Source organism: Strix uralensis, chromosome 23 (assembly GCF_047716275.1).
Source record: "Strix uralensis isolate ZFMK-TIS-50842 chromosome 23, bStrUra1, whole genome shotgun sequence".
Lineage (NCBI taxonomy): Eukaryota > Metazoa > Chordata > Aves > Strigiformes > Strigidae > Strix > Strix uralensis.
Genome location: NC_133994.1, coordinates 7,175,106 through 7,192,947, shown reverse-complemented (window position 1 = coordinate 7,192,947; position 17,842 = coordinate 7,175,106). Strand labels below are relative to the sequence as shown.

Below are 17,842 nucleotides of genomic sequence, written 5' to 3'. Positions count from 1 at the left end.
CTTGAATGAAATCAGTGTTCATAGCAATTAGCACATGATTTTCCTCTAACCCTTCTAGCTTGCTCTGATGCATTCATGCATGCTATGTTCAGGCCAATATTAATGTATTTATTACAAACCTTTACAGTGCCAGTCACCCACTAGTGTTGGTGAAGGGAACTCAACAGGAAAGTTGAAAGAGCTGAAAGACTTGGCAAGAGTTTCTGAAATTGTTTTCAGTACAGGTGAATATCTGGTCTGGCCTTTGTATCTGGAATAATATAGTTCAGTAAAATATTTGGATTTAAAACTACCTGCCTTTTCCCAAGGAAAAAGCTTTTTTCTGATTGGTTATCAGCAAATGTTGCTACATATGTACTCTGCAGTAAGCCAGTTGCTGTCCAAATATATGAAGAAAACCAAAGCATTTGTTTCCCTTGAAGGTTTGTGTTCTTAGGCAGAAAATAGAGCTGTTTTTTCCAAGACTCTAGGAGGACAACGGCTCCTTACCCTCTTAGTCTAATCTGTTTTATCTGCTGGTAAGACACTATGTATATTTATATACCGAGCAACTGGAGTACATCAGTTTCCATTCTTATCGAACACAAATATTTACCACAGGCCTGATCCAAGGTCTACTGAGATCCATGGTACTCTTGAAAATGTAACTTAACTAAAGCAATCTCCTATTTTTTTTTCTCCAATTTAGTTTTAGTTGGGTTATAGGGTATTTTCTTACCAACTAAATATTTTTTTAAATAAAGGAAGAAACCTAACACATTACTACTTTGCTTTACTCACCAACTCAGTTATACAGATTCCCTAATATGCCTTCTCAGCTGTAGTTCCTGTCAGTGAGGAAGCTGTGAAATGTTTTGACATTAATTGTCAGTGAGGAATTGAAACACAGAAGTCAATGAGCAATTAACATTATTAAACTTTAATGGACACATCCCATGTAAAAATAATCGCATGTGGTACGGCATAGCAATTGACAGATTCCTGTTTAGAAGGACAATTGTGGGCATCTCCACGGGCAATGTCATACTTCATGTACAGAGGGCAAGAAGAGAGGCGGTGCAGGTAGCCAGAGTTGAGTGCGAGGAACTATTTCTGTGCTAAATAACATGGAGAATTTGGAGTGTCATGAGCCTTGGAGAGCCTTGCCCTTTGCAAGCCACAGGCTCAAGATTAGGAGTGTTGATATTGCCTCTCCCTCTCTAGTGGGGTGCGCATCAGATGGCACCAACTGACATACCCTTTTCCCAGTTCACCTTCCCACCTTGGGGATTAAAGCGATAATCTGGGTTAAAACTACTCTCCTTCATGGAGGCTAGGCACCCAGTCCCTGATTTAGCAGTCTTATTCCCCACGTTGTCACAAGAAAAAGTGTACGTGTGTTCAGAGGTGGGAAAATGCAGCCACAGCCAGGGATTTTCAGAGGACATCATCTCTCAGGTATTTTAGACAGTGTTCTGCAGTGCTCATCAGGAGATGACACGAGCAAGAGCAAAATGACACAAGCAAAACAACAAAATGATTGGGATAAAAATTGTGTGGAAAACCTATAATTTTTATCTCATAAATATCAACATACAAATATTTGACTATGTTTCCAGTCAAATTTAACAACACTGTGCATCGCTGTTGAGCCAGCTCAGCCACCTGTTGAGTTTATTACATGAATGATTGCTTTCAAAGTCCACCAACTGCCTAGCGTGCCTAACATGCAGCTCTGCTGGCAGGACCAGTCCAATATCTCTCGGCAACGCACATTAATTGTTTCAGGCAATAGCTGTGATGTGGCTCTCCTTGCGGCAGGAGGTGAGTGAGTCCCTGTTACACCTCCAGTAGAATTTAGGAGTGCAGCAAAGCACCATAGACATGACCAACCCCAAAGTAAGCATGAGACAAATTACCCATTTTACCAGCCCAGAGTATATAAAGGGGAGGATGAGGATAGTGAGAATCACCACAAGCAGCAGGAGCAGCACGAGTCTCTGGATAGCCAGTCTGTTGTCTGCTGGAACGTTTTCATCTCTGCGTAAAGCGTCTTGGCTGGTCTGAGACCAGCTATTGCTTATGGCAGAGATGTGTACCTCAGGACTTGAATCGGGGTTTTCCAAGTGCTCCATGATGTCTTCTTTATTTTGAAGCGTGCGGATGAGTCCTCCTGACACAAAAGTGGCTTTTCTGCACAGGGGGCAGGTGATTATCCAGGTACTCTCTTCTTTTCTGAGGATGAGCTTGAGGCAGACGGCGCAGAAGGCATGCTGGCACTCCAGGAGCTTTGGTACTCTGTAGATGTTGTACTTGTTGAAGCAGACTAGGCAGTCCATATCGAGAGATGTTGTGGTTGAACACTGGCGCTTCATTTCAAAACTGCACACTTCGGGAGAGTTTGCATTCGTTAGCACAACGAGAGGCTTTGAGTTTGGACAGCCTCCTTCCGAAGTCGCTGGTTTAAAGGCATCAGGACTGTCTCGCTCTGTGCCTGAAGGTCTCTCCATTTCTTTAACACATTCTTCAGTGAATCCCAGTCTCTTCGTGTCTGCAGCGTTTTCTGTCGGGGGTCCTGCTCTGCTCATTTCTGCAGCACCTTCCGCAGTGGGCGCAGGACTGTCCTTTCCAGCCTCTGGTACTCCAGGAGCTGTCGATCCGTTCTCACTGTTTAGCTTGTCAGTGGATTTCTCCATGGAGATAAACCTCGGTGCAGTTTGTCTTCCCTTAGCTGAAGGATTTGCTGAGTTTCTGGCTCCTTTTATATGTTGCTTTATTCCTGTTGTATGCATGATAAATTAGTGACAGCTTTAAGCGTGTTGTGCTCTTACAATATGATGTTTTTATGGGATGGGGACCTGAGTTAATCATTAACTTTGAGGCCAAGACATTTTACAACGGCTGATAATCTCACTGAGCAATTCCCGTCCGGAAGCAGACCCCATGGCATTAGCAGACTGCAGCTTCGTTCACTGGGATAGCCAGGCACTACCATTATTACTAAATTAGTACTTTATTTGCTGAAGGCAATTTCATTGGTCTCTAAACACTGCTTTGCTGGACAGTGACAGATTCAGAGGAATTATCTAATATTTAACATTGTTGTACTGAATGCAGTGCTTTAATTAGAGCGTAAGTATCACCAATTTTGAGGGCTCTGGGTAGGAAGTCTGCTCTTGCTTTAGCAATACTCACTACCCTAGAGCTGTTACCCTACAGCACAGAGTAGAGAATGAGATTGAGATGATTAATGTTGAGGGTTGAATGTCTGATTATTATCAGCTCTTTTACGCTAGGAGCATCCCTGTTGGTTTCGGTCATCAGAGGGCTTCAGGTGCAAACTGAAGCATGACTTAGGGTCACACAGGGTCTCACAGAGTCCTTGAGAGAGATCTGGCAATGAAAAGCCAGGTTAGTGTCATGGTAGGACCATCTTCTTGGTGTTCCCAGGCCAACCTCATGCCCTTCAGTTATGTGGTTTTATGAATATTCATCTCATCTGAAAAAAAAAGTCTGAACAAAATCCCTCAGTCTCTATAATTTTTTCTACCTTCTTATCTGAGGGGTAAACCACAGATGGTGTCTCAGTACGAACCCTGTGGAAGGAAGGAAGGAAGGGAGGGAGGGAGGGAGGGAGGGTCGGTCACTAATCCCGGAAAGCTGGACTAGGTCAGCATTACCGGTAGAAGACTCACAGTACCGAGTCAGTAGCCTCAAGTGCACCTGAATGCTGAAGCTGTCTGTGGTACCATGTACCTGCCCCTCCCTCCCACAGAAGAGCAGCAGAAAGAAATGAAACAACTGCAATTTAGGAGGACAGGGAGTTCAGGAAGACTCTAATCTCATGAACTCGCGGATGGGGGGGATGAGGTGAGAAGAGCTTGTTCTTCTTTGCTGAGAAATAGTAGAAGGTTTGTTGTAAGCAAAGTTCATAAAAGTGTATTTCTGCTGTATTTCTGCTGACACGGCATGTAGCAGTGTTTGATGGACTTCTGGGTGACCGAAAAGTTTAGGAGCCTGAAGATCGTGCAGAAGTGGGACTCCTAGTTGAAGTGCAAGAATGTCTGCAAGTGGGCTGGTGAACTGCAAGGCTCATTTATGCTTAAAAACAGGAGAATTTTCTATTGCGTTTCACATACCTCTTTATTAGTAAGTTAATGCTGTTAAAAAGAAAAGATCTGGGAAAACAGAAGACAGACCTGCCATTTTTACAATGCTTTCAAAGTTTAGTCTGTCAGTACCCATGTCCAAAATGGAAATGTGTTAAAATTTACAGATTCTTCATCATTAGAACAGTATGAAAGTGGCTTGCGGATGTTGGGAAGCTGGAGCAGACACCAGCAGGGGCAACTACACTCCTAACTTCAATATTTCAGTTAAAAACTAGGTGGGATGAATCCATGCCTCCGTCTCTGCTCGGTCTTCTAGCAGTGGGTGGCAATGACTTTTTCTGGCCTTCCGACTGCAGGTGCTGGAAACACTGAGCTGGTGGTGAGGTGTGCTTGTTTTGCTACAGATGCGCGTCAGCAGCGAGGAGAACTCGCTCGAGGGAAGGGGAAGCGGAGTGTGTTGTGCCTCAGAGAGCTCCTCACGCTTCCCCGGGGCTGCGGTTTGCTGCCACGTGGATCAGGGACCCCAGGGGAGGAAGCGTCATCTAGTGTGGGGGCTCAGGAGGCTGCAACCGTGCAATTCCTGGGCTGTGTTTTCAGCAGGGCAGTTCAGGCAGTCTGTGGTCTCTCTCTCTCTCTCTCTGTGCCCAATTTTTATCGGTCGCCTTGGGTTAAAAATCTCTGTTCATTTTTGTTCTCCATTGGTGAAATTTTCCAGCAAGTGTCAAAGGACCTGCCCTAATTTTGACTCAGTTTTGTCCTCGGTGTCACGAGTGATGTTCATTGGCTTGCACGCAGGTTGTACCTCACTGAATTGCCTATAGCCCTTTAATGCTGCTTAGGCTAATGACTGTTTCATTAATCATTTGCAGTCAGTGTATATACTCATTTTGTTTTCTTGCTTTTAGTATGTTTGCATAAGAAAATGTGTTTCTATGGAATGTCTCAGATGGATTTGTTTATGACAGGAAATGGAGATATTAGAGCAGTCGTGTTATTTCAGGGTAAAATCCTCGCTTGCTGTAGGGCTTTGAGTGCAATAATATTCAAAACATCCGAGAAGGTGCTGTTAATAGTCCCGTGAGCTTCTTCCTGTGCTCAAGGTGCGTTTCAGATTGTTGAGGCTCTGGACAAAAGGAACTTAAAAAAAGCAAAGCGACTTAAAATTTGTCCTGATGTGAAGCCTCTTATTGTCTCCTCTGTCACACCAAAGCAGAGAGCTGCCGTCAGCAGGCAGTCGCCTTCAGATTTACAACACATCGTCAGGTGCGACAGGGAAGTTTTTACGCTGAGGTCGAAGAGGAGGTTGTTCTTGTGGTAAATAAAGCTACAGCAGATCGTGCTCAGACACAGCTTTATGGCTGCTAACTAATGTTTATTTGACCTGAGAAGTGGCACTAACAAATGTTTATTTGACCAGATAAATGGGACCTGAAACACCTCACGGGAGAATCCTACCTGGTGATTTTTATTTTGCCTTCTTAGTCTGCGGTGTGCTTCTGTGGCACGCCTGTAATAGTCACGTGGAGGGAGTCGATTCCTTCGTTACCTCGGTGTCTGTTCCCAAATTTGGAGTGTTTTCTTAGCGTTCATCACAAAGCCCTTTGGACGCACCTTCTGAACTAGGAATTAGACAGGAACGTGACCGACGCGCAGCAGTTCTGACAGCATCGGGCAGGTTCTGTCGCGCTACCTGCAGAGCAAAGCGGGGCAAGGAGAAACCGAGCAAAGGGACGGAATCGATGGGGCAGCACAGGAGGGTGTTAGCGGTGGGTGACTTCTTTAACTGGTTGCTGCGGGAGGACTGGAGGAATGGCAGAGCACGAGGAGAGCAGAAATCTTCCCCAAGCGCCGTTCTCCGGACGAGTCACCGTCTTCTTGCTGTGCCACTTTCTCCGGCCCCCCTCCGCCGCCCAGAGCTGCCCTCGGTGCTCCGGGAAACCGGAGGCGAAGGTTCAGCCTATTACACATTATCCCATTTAATTAATTGTTGCCGTTTCAGCGCTCCTCCCGACCCGTCGCTGCTGTCAGCCGCGTTCTCGTGGTGCCACCTCGCGGGTAGTCAGTCTGCTCCCCTCTTTCTTAATTTCCTTTTCGGTTCCTTTCGCAGCTGATTTGGTGTTGATTAGGCAGAGGCTGGAGCGACTCGTGCAGGTTTATAACCGGAACAGAAACCGAGCGCAGCGCCCGGCACCCACCCGCGGGAGGGCACCCAGGGGTGGGAGGTGTGGTGGGGCAGCGGGGAGAGCCAGGGGGGCCTGAGGAGGACAATTAGCAGTCGGAGCTAATGAAGCGGGGAATCTGGCAGTCTCCGGCGAAGCTTTTTGGGACAATATTCGTGATTTATGGTGCTGCTCTTTGTACCCTCCCCTGCCTTTTCTCCCAGCTCCTCTTTCCCTTCGCAGGTCCCACGCTGCCTTTGATCCCTAAAGCCTTCTGCTTCCCCCAGTCCCAGTTTCCCTCCCGGGACCCCCCTCCTCTCGCCTTCCTCCTCCTCCTCCTCCTCCTCCTCCTCCTCCTCCTCCTCCTGGAGGAATCCGCCCCGAGGGCAGGGGGGGGTGGTGTGGCGCGGCGGCGCTCTGGCCACGCGCGCGCCGCTCTCGGTGGTGCCGCGGTCACGTGAGGGGCGGCGCAGGCGCAGCGGCCGCCCGGCGGGGATGTCCCGCAAGCAGGCGGCCAGGGCCCGGCCAGCCGCCGGAGCCAGGAAGGCGCGGCGGCCCCGCCAGCTCCCCGCCGGAGCGGCTCCGGGCCCCGGCTCGGGCGGCGGGGGCCTCGCCGGGCAGCTTCGGGCCCTCGGCCTCAAGCTGCGGGAGGTGCCGGGCGATGGGTGAGCGCCGCGACGGGTCTCCTCGGCAACCCCGGGGCCGGTGCTTCCATGGGCCGCCTGGCCCCCGCGGCCGAGGGCTTTCCCCTCGGGATTGAGGGGGGCCAGTGCTCCGCAGGGATGAGGGCTTCCCCCCTGTACTCCACGGGGATCAGGGTTGTGGTTGTGCGGGGCCTGTGTCCCCCGGGGCTGAGGGCTCCCCTGACCTGTCACCTGCTGGTCTGAGGGCTCTGCTGGTCCCAGGCCTGAACCCCGGGGGGGCTGAGGGCCCCAGTGGCCCGCTGAGCGGAGCGTGGGAAGGTCCATAAGTAGTGGGGAAAGGGACGTTAGACGTGACTGCTGAGAAATTGCTTGGTAGGTCATTGGGTTGTCCTTGGTTGCATTGTGTCCTTTGTCTCAGCGTCAGTTTAAGACAGTTTGGCCTGGCACTCCTACCGCCCTTGACTTTGTACTCTGCTGGAGATGATGACGCATTCGCCCAAAACCTTATGTTCTTACCAGCGTCTCTTCTAATAGTGGCAGCCATTCAAAGCACAGGGAATAGGTGCTCCTTCACATTCATATCTGTGTTGAACTTCTTGGGCAGAAAGAGCACAGCTCTCTTTTTCTTTCCCTTTAACACCATATTCTTTCCGCTGCTACGCCAGGATCATTGATTTAATGGTGTATCTGTTAGGAGCCTTTCAGACACACTAACTTGTGGTTTCTCTCTCGGCAGCAATTGTTTGTTTCGGGCCCTGGGAGACCAGCTTGAGGGGCACTCGCGGAACCACCTCAGACATCGCCAGGAAACGGTGGATTACATGATAAAGCAGCGGGAGGATTTTGAGCCTTTTGTGGAGGATGATGTGCCCTTTGAGAAACATGGTATGGTCTCCGTAGGAGGGAGGTTATTATGTAATGTGATTACATCTCATCTGAGCACCTTATTACTAAACAGTTCCTCATCCCAGAACTGTGTTAGGGCTCCTCTCTAGTCTTTAGAAACAGTGAGTTTACATTTCTGTCTGTTATGTTTCTGTAGAAAGATGAGCCATTAAACTTGTATTATATTTGTCTTGGAAGTTGTTTAGGAGAAACTTGGAGAAGGAAAGAGAGGCAAAAAAAGGCAAGGAGTTAAAATTCAGTGTTTTCAAAAGGAACTTGCAAAAATTATCTAGCTCTCCATGAATACTGGTGGGTGTTGAGTGGCTGATTTCTTCGGGTTTCTTTTTCTCCTCGACGCTTGGTGTTCCGTCGTAACCCAGGAGAAGATCCAAAGCAGAGACCGATAGAGCCTTTGTTCTAACAGCTTCGACGATGTGCCAAGTACCATGCAGGTGATGCATGAAAGCGGTTTGGTCGTTTAGTACATGGCACTCTTCCTTCTGAACTAACACAAAGCTGACGGGCTTGCGTAATCTAAGGGTGTACTGCGTTTTTTAGAGGTTTCTGTGGTCGTTTAAGATGAATTAACTTCTGTTACTGCCAGAATCTTGCCTCAGCAGTCAGTGTTTCACAGTCAGGATTTCCTTTCCAGAATTTCTTGGGCTTGTGTTGAAATTTTGTTACTTGCTATCCCTCCGGTGCTTTTGGAAGTGTCAGAAACCAGCTTTCCAACTCTTCTGAATGTTTTTTCCTTTAGTTACCAATTTGGCAAAGCCTGGTACCTTTGCTGGCAACGATGCTATTGTGGCCTTTGCAAGAAACAATCAAATGAATGTGGTTATTCATCAGCTTAATGCTCCACTGTGGCAGGTGAGAAACAAAACTTCTATATTTTGGCCTAATTTTTAGCTGATGGATACAAATAGTGTTGAAACTTCCTGATCTATTCAAAGGGAGCAGTCAGTAGTCGTAGTTAGCTGGGCATGGTGTAAACCTGTGCTTGCTTTTTCAGCCTTGGGGGAAAAGAGTCCAGATTTCAGCTTGGGAGAGAGAGAATGAAAGAAAACAATGAATGCATGAAAAATGAGTATGTAGAGACAGAGCAGCATGGTTTAGTTTGGTTTTAAGATATTAACTTCATTGGTATGTTTCTATCTCCTGAAGATCAGGCTACATATGGAGTCACTTTTCTGATAGGAATTTGAGCCAGGCTTAAGGAAACCTGTGTGATAAGGTTCACGAATATGGAAGTGAAGGTATAGCAGGGCAGTCCCTGCAGTGTGTTGGAATGAAGCTCCATCAGTTCTGCATGGGATTTGGAATGGGAAGGTTTCTGACAGTTGGAGAAATGAGGTTCTGGACTGGGCAGAAGAGGGAAGAAGTTTTAAAACCTTCAGGCGGTGTTTAATCAGCTGTTGGAAAGGACTGTGTATATAGTTTCCTCTGACAGTGGGACACTGGAACAAGTAATCCATCACGTCCCTCCTACTCTCTTTTTTGTTGTTTTTCCATGCAAGTCCGCACTGGGATGGGTCCACGCTCCATCTCTGTCTGCTCATTAAGCAAGTGAGAACCTGTATTCAAGTCAGGGTTGTTCCTGGCTCCAATTTACAGACAGAACCAATGAAGTATATAGATTAAACAGGGCAATAAAGACCAAAGACCAGATGAAAGTTTGTCAGCGGTGTCTTAAAGGCATTTGAAACTGTCAGGTGGATTCCTGAACCCAAACAAGTTTAAACTCTTATTTCTATGGCAGCCACGGGCTGTAAGACAGCTAACCAAAATACTCACCCGCTTGACCTGCGGGAGTGCGCAGAGGTAGGGACCCTGCAGGAGAGTTCATGGGAGTGCTGTTCATGTTTTGTTACTGCTTTGAACCTGATACCTCAGCGTACTGAAATTTTCTCAGTATTTTGTATATCCAGACTCCCTTTCCCAATCATTGACCTTTCCAGGGTTGTAAATACAGAGTTTGTGATGAGGTTCTGTTTTGCCTGAGCGCAGTCTTGTTAGCGAAGGGTTGTCTTAGGCTCTTGACAACGGCGTAAGTAAAGAGAGCTGTTAGTAGTTGTAACAGAAGGAGTCTTCTACCCACACAGAGGATGCATCAGGACATCAAAGTATGTAGGGCATCACAACATAGTGACAATGTTAGGAAGTTGCTAGACTCAACTAACCCAGGACACCCTTTTTTCTTAATTTTCTATACTTCGACACACTTTTTTTTTTTTTCCCCCCCCCTCTCTCTGCTTTGGAGCCCCAGCAAAATTTTAGAAAGTTTAGATTCCAAAGAGAGCATTTCCAGAGAGGCAGATTAGCAAGATGCTCTAAAGCAGATGGTGTGAATATCTCTTTGGTCCCAGCTCTAAAGCAGATGGTGAATGATCCTTTAATTTTAAGAGAACCGTTTGTATACACTGCAGCTAAACTGAAAAAATGTGAGCGGAAGGGTTCAGGACCTCCAGCTGTTCTCAAGCTCTGGCCTAATCTAAAGCTCTTTGGAGGTGGGCATCTGCATGGCCTTTTTAGGGCTTTAAACACCCTTTATCTTTTTTTGATAGTGACTGTAAATGCAGAGCTTCAGGTTAGCTCAGATGTATAGGTTATTTTTTTAGCTTTTTGGATAACTGCTTACCTTTTTTCAGTGTTTTTGCCTTTTTTTAATCTGCAGTTATCTTTTACTTACAGTCCCAGTGTACCATGGAAAGAGCATGCAAAAAGAAGCCTCACTACTGAGTGCTAAATTGGCTAATTTTCAGAATAATCTTTAACAAAAGCTCTTGAGATACCTATTTAGGCTCTGCCAGAGGAGAAATGTTGGAAATAAATCTTACGGGGTTCCAACATGTTGAATAACTTAATAGCATAAAAGGCAGGAGTTAAGTATAACCGAGTGTTGAGTCAGAACTTACAGATGAGTAAGTGTAAAATAAATGAATGGCGAATATCTCCTCTGAAATCTGAAGTCATCAGCGCAACACAAACTGCAGACGTGGTTGAAAGGTGACTTGGTGTATATTCTGTAAATTGGGTAAGCTGATTCAAAGACGTAAAAGGATTGGGAAATTCTGGAGCCCTAAAGCAAGTGTTTCTTGTTGTTTACTTACATCTTCTCCAGGAAGGCTGTCAGATCTTTGAACTCTGGCTTGACAGGTAAACAAAGGAGATCTGCAAATGCAGTGTAATTTTCTGGATTCCTTGCAAGAGTTGGAATGCTGTGTAGCTTTTAGCTAATGGTTTGAGACACTGGTGATTGGGGTAGGAATTATACAGATAATACTCAGAGCAGGAATTTTCTACGGAAACTGCTCTACTTGGTGCTGACAAAGCGAGGGAACATTTGGTTGTTAACAGTGCTCCTGCATGGAGTTAATACATTTCATGGTTTGGCTTTATTAGTCTTTCTTCTAAGACCAAAACATAGCCACTTTGCTCGCTGTTAAAACAGCATCTTGTCCCAACAGCAGAACAAAACTTACTCTGGGTGACTGTCCCCACTGTGATCATAACTTGAACGGACTCTTTTTCCCTCATGTTTGAGGGGAAGAAGGCATTGTACCCTGAAGGGGAGCTGTCGCTGAAAGTGGGTCTGGGAAGGTGATCAGAAAGCTAATTGCTCCTGTGGAAAGTTTAGAAAATAGTTTTGAGCTTTCCACTGAAATATTTTCATACCCTGTTTTGTTTGTTGTGATGTAACTGACCCAGTGGTGTGTATCTGGTTTTCAGACATTATCTTTGAGACAGAAGCTCCATGGTTACTGTAAGCACATCTGGATTATTAGGTCAATGCTTCCTGTTTAGAGATGCTTCAGGAGCTACGTACTTTGCTTCCAATCACAGTGTTTATCATTGCTTCAAAAAACTAATACTTTGAAAAACATGATGCTGAATTTGATTCCAAATCCTCATTTGCAATTTATTGGTTTCATTTAGATTCGGGGCACAAACAAAAACAACGTGAGGGAACTTCATATTGCATATCGTTATGGAGAGCACTACGACAGCGTGAGGAGAATCAATGATGATTCTGAAGCTCCAGCGTATCTTCAGATGGAGGTTGGTTATGACAGAGTGACCTGGGTCAGCTGCGGGTGATAAATAAGAGATGAATGTTACCAGTTGATTTCCTCTCTCATTTTCATTGAGATTGAGAAAAAAGTTTGGTCCCTGTGTCATGCTGGGAATAGAAGAGCTGTAACTAGTGCTGCCTGCTCTCTTGAGATGGGCTGTGAAGTGTCTATGTTACGGGCCTGGAAATCAGTCCTGAATCTGCTGTGATGTGGAATGTGGAGGTCTTGAAGCAACCCCATCTAAATTACATACTTGTGCACCTCAAATGCAAAAACAAAGGGAATGGAGAAAGAGACAGAAATGTGACAGCTGGATACAGTAGTCCTCTTCGTATCTCACTTTTTTGTGTTAAGGAGTAAGCTGTGCTGTCCTCAAAGTTCACTTCACTTCAGAAGCCAGTGATTGCTTATTGGTATGCGTGATCTTGTAGTATTTGAGAGTTTGTGTATGAATCATGGGAAACAGTGTCAATGATGATGGAAGTTCCACAATTTCCAAGATGCTTTGACACAGGATATTTGAGAAAAGTATGCTGTAATAATTACATTTATGACTATGTCAGATTTTTTTGCTGTATACGATGAAATTGCTGCGTGCTTGTGTGACCTGCTGGGCTTTGCTTTTCTTGCAGATGCTTTGCAAAAATGATTCGAATAAGAAGGAGGAAGTGAGGCCACAGAAGGGTGATTCTGAAGGTGAGATTGAAGTTGAATTGGAAGACGCTATACAAAAAGTGTGTAATGCAACGGGATGTTCGGTAAGTATTGAGTAGCCTTTTTGTGCTTAATGTTCAAGCCTTGATACATGAAAGTAGCCTTGGGAAAAATTCTAAAAAATACCCATCTTGGACAATTTCAGTACCACTGCCATAAATCAGGATGCAGTTCATCCTAGACTCAACCCTTAAATGCAGATGAAATATGTACTCTGTGTGGATACCTAATAATTTTGGAAGGTTTGTCTCGCAATCTGTCAGAAAATCCACTTTGAAACAAATTCTGTAAGATTTGAAATCCTTTGAGGATGTCAGTAGTTGAGCATCCCAATTGACTAGATAATCTGTGAATCTTTGCTGTTGTCACCAGGTGGCCTGTGTGGTTCCTGCAGGTTGCTGCTCACACTGTGCAAATGCACAGAACAGAAAGGGCCAAGGGTGAGATGGTTACGCTGAAACAGCATATTCCTTTCTTCTGATATCTTCAGGATTTTAAGATTTTCTCCCTCACCTTTTTCAGAAATGGAATAGAGGCTAATTGAAAGGTCATAAAAGCAGACAGCAACCCCCTCTTGGTGGTGCAGATGGTTGTTAAATGAATGTATGTCAGTGATTTGAACTCTCTTCAGTGTTATCTTTCTCCTCTGTGGACAGGACACTGATTTAGTAAGCCACATTCTGGAAGTGGAACACTACAATATAGAATCTGCAATATTTGCCATCTTTCAAGTGAATGAAGTGGAAAGAATCGGTAAGTACGCGGAGTTTGTCACCTGGTGCTTCAGAAAGACACTGAGGTTAATGTTCACCGTAAACAGCAGTTCAACAGGGACAGCAGCAGTTGAAGCTTGCTGTTGGCTGTGCTGCCACCTCAGCCTTCCTGTGCTCAGGAAGGTTATTAATGAGGGCAGATTTAATCCAGCTTTCAAAAAAACACTGTTCCCGAAATTCTGGAAGAAGTAATTGGCTGATGGTGAGACAGCTTCTGGGTAGAGTGTGTCTGAGAAAAGCCTTTGTTGTTGGTAGGCGCTGAGGAGCAGCGTGATCCCCAGAGCAAAGATGAGAAATTGTGTAGCAGAACTCTGCGGGAAGAAAACGGAAGTGCTTCAAGAATCTTTGGAAATCGGAGCTTGCATGAAGGTGAAATAGAAAACAACAAAGGACAGGCTAGATCTGATGAAGAGAATCGAGCCAGCAGAAACCCGAAGGTATATGAAGGATGGTTTGTCGGGGATTTGCACGCCCTTTAACGATTAGGGGAATGCTTAGGATTGCTTAATCAGCAATTATCTTCTCCTTTGAAATAAAAAGAGCTTCCACTTACCGGATTTTGTTGCTGCTACAGCTGTGACTTCTCGAAGGCAAACATTTAATAGTGACATGTGGCACCCTTCCCAAAATGGCACAAAATAAAGTCCAGATAACTAGTTTGGAATAAACAATCCCTGGCAGCTGCTTTGATATCTCTTTGTCTCCCTTCCAGCGTATTATTTTTCCCCAAATGAGCAGAAAACTTGCGTTCTCAACTTTGTGTTTTCATCCTCCCCTTTCAGGTATCTAAAAAACAAAAGAAGGAACAGCAGCGGCTGGAGAAGAAGAAGCGGCAGGAAGAAAGGCACCGACAAAAGGTCTTGGCCAACAGGAGTAACTGTGCAGATAGCAGCAGGAGAGACACAGACTCAAACAACCACGTCACCTTGGTGAAGGCCATGGCAGCTCTAAACATATGACTGAATGTGTTCAGAGTGCTCTGGTGAGAAAAGCAAATAAAACTGATGACGACAGAACTCCCCTTAAGCAAATTGCCAAGCACCTATTGTTATCTTAAAATCCGTTTCTGCGGAGATCTCTAAGCACACATCAATTTCCTGTTTCTTCGATTGTGGGACGAGCAATTACTCAGTAATTCTGCATCAACCGGTGTGTGAGAAGAGCTGTATACACTTAACAAAACGTAGAGACTTGTTTTTATAATTTTGGAGTTAGATGAAGGTGAGAACCTTTTCCTCACACAGCAGTGTCAGCTTTGATTTGAGATCTCTTGATGTACTTAGATCATTTTTTCTTAATAGCAGATTTTTACTTGGTTATGCTTGGAGGAACTTTATTTTACCTTGCTGTCAGGGAAAGCTTAATAATTCTCAACTCAGGAACACGGGGCTTTTTTTTTCTATTTAAATAAAGTAAGGGAACAGAATCCCAGAATCCTTTCGAAAGCAAAGTGTGTCAGCCAACACTGTATCAAACATGAGATTCCTCTTTTTTCCCCAGCAAGAATACAGCGATAAGTTTTAATCTTAACTAGAACTGCTTGTGTTGTTGCACCAGGCTGTTTCAGAAGTGATTAATACATGAAGGGAGAACAGGATTGCTACATCTGTGCTTGCTTAAGTTTGAGATCAGCTCGTTTGCTAGCTGTTGAGACCTGCAGGGAGAAGAAAAAGAAAAAAAGTAATACCAGTGGACTCGTGAGACCGCAGAGCCGATTCATCTCATCTGGTGAAGTCTAATGAGGTTGTAAAATGTGACGTGAGCAGACATGAGATTTCTGTTGAGTGTTACTGGGCTACTCCAGAGCTTTAGTCCAAGCCAGGAACTGCTAGTCTCCAAAGGAAATTAGTATAGCCAAAGGATCAAGAGTCCTGGGAACAAGCTTCCAAGCAGCAGTGATCAGTGGGAACCCTGCCTGCTTCACTCTTCATAAATCAAGCTTTTTCCAGGGTAGGATTTTTCATCTTGAATTCCTCTTCAGTAGGGTCACCGGTAGTATGTACAGGCTGAATCCTGTGGTGCTTTCCACTATAGGATTGTGAATTTGGACTGAAGTGTAAGGACTGTGGGACTTGGCCCTCGATTTATGGCTTGCAGTGTTTCAGCTTCACTCAGCTTTTTGGACTTGGATCAAGCGCTAAGCTTGAAGAAAGCACATGTGCACTTACACACACAATAGATAACAGGAGACACCTCATCAGCCAGTGCAGAGACAAAATAGATTTTTTTGAAAGTAAGGAATGTTGCTTTTGAAAAAATTCTATGCAAAAATTCTTTGAAGTTTCCAAATCAGCATGGAAATAAAAATGCCTTTTTTGACTGAACTGACAAGATCTGAGCTAGTACTTCTTCATATGCTCTGCTACTGTTTATCAAGAGCATTTGAAGAATAAAAAGAAAGGAGTTCTACTTTAGGTACTGGTGGTGTAAGAGAACAGGCTTTAATGCTGGTGAAGAAGTTCCTTTGGTTCCTCTAATGAGCTTGGTGGAAATAAAAAGTAATACAAAGCAGCTCTTATGCTTTATGGTGGGACGTAGTGTCTGGCCAGTGAAGCCACGTGTTCAGTGCTGCTCTGAGTGCTGGTGGTAGGCGTGAGTAACCGCTGTACAGGGAGGTCTGAGTAGTATTTGATAGGTAGGAAGAGCATGGACGAGCCTCCAATTCACAGTACTATTCTTAAAGTGAAAAATTACTTTGGTAAAATCCATTTTATGCCAACCTTAGATAGCCTGTTGATAGGAGTGTTGCTTACTGGAATTCTTTTTCCTTGAAACAGTCACTTTTATAGTAGTGGAAACAATGGCAAGTCGTAGCTTAATGGGGAGAAAGTGCAAGTCACTTCACTGGTGTGATGGGTTGAAGACAGTGGGCATAGCAAGGTGGCTCAGGTAAACGTGTCACCTCTGTCTTGCCCAGCCATATTTTGATTTGAAAGGTGGGTAGATTCTGCAAGTTCGAAAAGATAACGAGAATTTGCAGTTGTACACTACGAATAAGATGTTTGATCTTAATGAATTACTTTTTTGTCTTCCTGAGCCAGAGCTGATAAGAGAATTATTGTTGCTTTGAGCCTGTTGAGCTGGGAAGGGAGTTACCCGGCAGCCAGCAGACAGGAAGCTGAGCTTCTGTAGGTGTGAAGGGACCTGCAAAGCCTAACCTCATCCAGGGCCAGGCCTGCAACAGCAAAGAGAGAGGCTCATGGCCTCGGATACCTGTAACCAAATACGTGGCTCCAAATGCTTTTATTTCCAGGTGTAACACGATTAAAACACTCTTGCTGTGCTGGGCTTCTAAGTCTTGTTAGACCAGTCAAATTCTCCTTATATTTGCCAAGATAGCTTTGTACCTGCAAAAACATTTTGGATCCAAAGATGTTAAAGCTTTCATTTTGTCTGTTGTAGATTTTTCCTTTAGCTGTTGAAATTTCCACCTGCCCTTACGATGTGTGTTTTTTCTAGGGAATCCTTATGCAATGGTCCTCAGGCAGCTCACTTTTCTGCAGAAAATTTGTTTTGTACACAAGTCGTGGATTTTTTCCGTGCAGGAGGAAGGGAGGCAAAAACTGAGAGAAACATGATTCATAGCTCGTGTTTACTCTTTGGTGGAGCTAACTGTGCAGTCATAGGACAGCAAGCACTGCACGTTCCCTTGGTGTTTGAGGAGGATTACTGTTTGTTCCGAGCTGCTCACTCACAGCTCGGAGGGTCACGAGTGGGCAGAGGGCCAGGGGTGTGCTGTGACTGCTGCTGGACTGGCAGCGTCACTGTCAACCTCTTCAAGGCGATGTCGTGGCAGGACAATGTAGAAAGCTGCTTTCCCTGCATCCTATCTACCACCGTCATCTTCCCCAAACTTATTTTTACCACATCCTGCCCTTCCAGGTAAGGGATTCAGCTGAACTGGAAGTTTTAAGCGTTTAACCAGGTTTTGTCTGCTGCCCATGAGCGTGTCTTGGCCTATCAGTCGATAGGAGGGCTTTTCTGCTTCTGCTCCTCGGTTTCTGAGTTTACCTCATTCCTTCTTGGAGGGCTGCCTTTTGGTTTATTTTTTGCCTTTTTGCCTCATCTACAGTGCCTGAACAGCAGCAGAAGTCACCTCATCTGCGATATCCGCATCCGCAGTGCTCTCGGATTCCTTTTCTGCTGGAGTCTGTTGAAACTACACGAGAGTTTTCTTCTCCTTTCCGCCTCCGGACTCTCAGCAGAGCACCTGCTTCTGTTATCAAACCAAACCTCTGGTTTTTGGATGCTGAGTGCAATAAAGGTGGCAGAGATGTGCCAGCTGAACTGTGGCAGTGGAGCTGTGTGTACGGGGCGCGCTGTGGGTTAAAGGGCAAAACTTTCAGATTAATGAGTCTGCACAACCAAACCCTTCCTGGGTTTGCGACTTGGCTGCTGGGGTGTACGTTCACCTGCTGGCTCTCACAAGCTTCAGAAATTGCAGAAAAGAGGGAAATGGTGCATGAAGAATGATCCGTACTCCAGTGTTGTATAAAACGGAGA

At 45.3% G+C, this 17,842-nt stretch overlaps 2 protein-coding genes across 7 annotated transcripts; one reads left to right on the top strand and one right to left on the bottom strand.

The window, feature by feature from the left end:
* Positions 1-1,763: 1,763 nt before the first annotated feature.
* Positions 1,764-2,675, bottom strand: RNF186 (ring finger protein 186). Its single transcript, XM_074893184.1, has one exon. It carries the CDS (start codon positions 2,673-2,675, stop codon positions 1,764-1,766), a length of 912 nt encoding a protein of 303 aa, XP_074749285.1.
* Positions 2,676-6,728: 4,053 nt separating this feature from the next.
* OTUD3 (OTU deubiquitinase 3) lies at positions 6,729-17,626 on the top strand. Of its 6 annotated transcripts, none has more exons than XR_012632013.1 (10): positions 6,729-6,915; positions 7,631-7,779; positions 8,537-8,649; positions 11,716-11,838; positions 12,485-12,610; positions 13,223-13,319; positions 13,595-13,776; positions 14,122-14,560; positions 14,897-15,289; positions 17,412-17,626. XR_012632013.1 is itself a non-coding variant. In XM_074892639.1 (9 exons), exons 1-8 carry the CDS (start codon positions 6,746-6,748, stop codon positions 14,296-14,298), a joined length of 1,137 nt encoding a protein of 378 aa, XP_074748740.1. In that variant the 5' UTR covers positions 6,729-6,745; the 3' UTR covers positions 14,299-14,321; positions 17,412-17,626. The 6 variants fall into 6 exon arrangements, 3 of the variants coding, with proteins under 3 accessions (XP_074748740.1, XP_074748739.1, XP_074748737.1); XR_012632012.1 differs by having other exon boundaries at positions 14,897-17,221; XR_012632011.1 differs by lacking the exon at positions 14,897-15,289.
* The last annotated feature ends 216 nt before the right edge of the window (positions 17,627-17,842 follow it).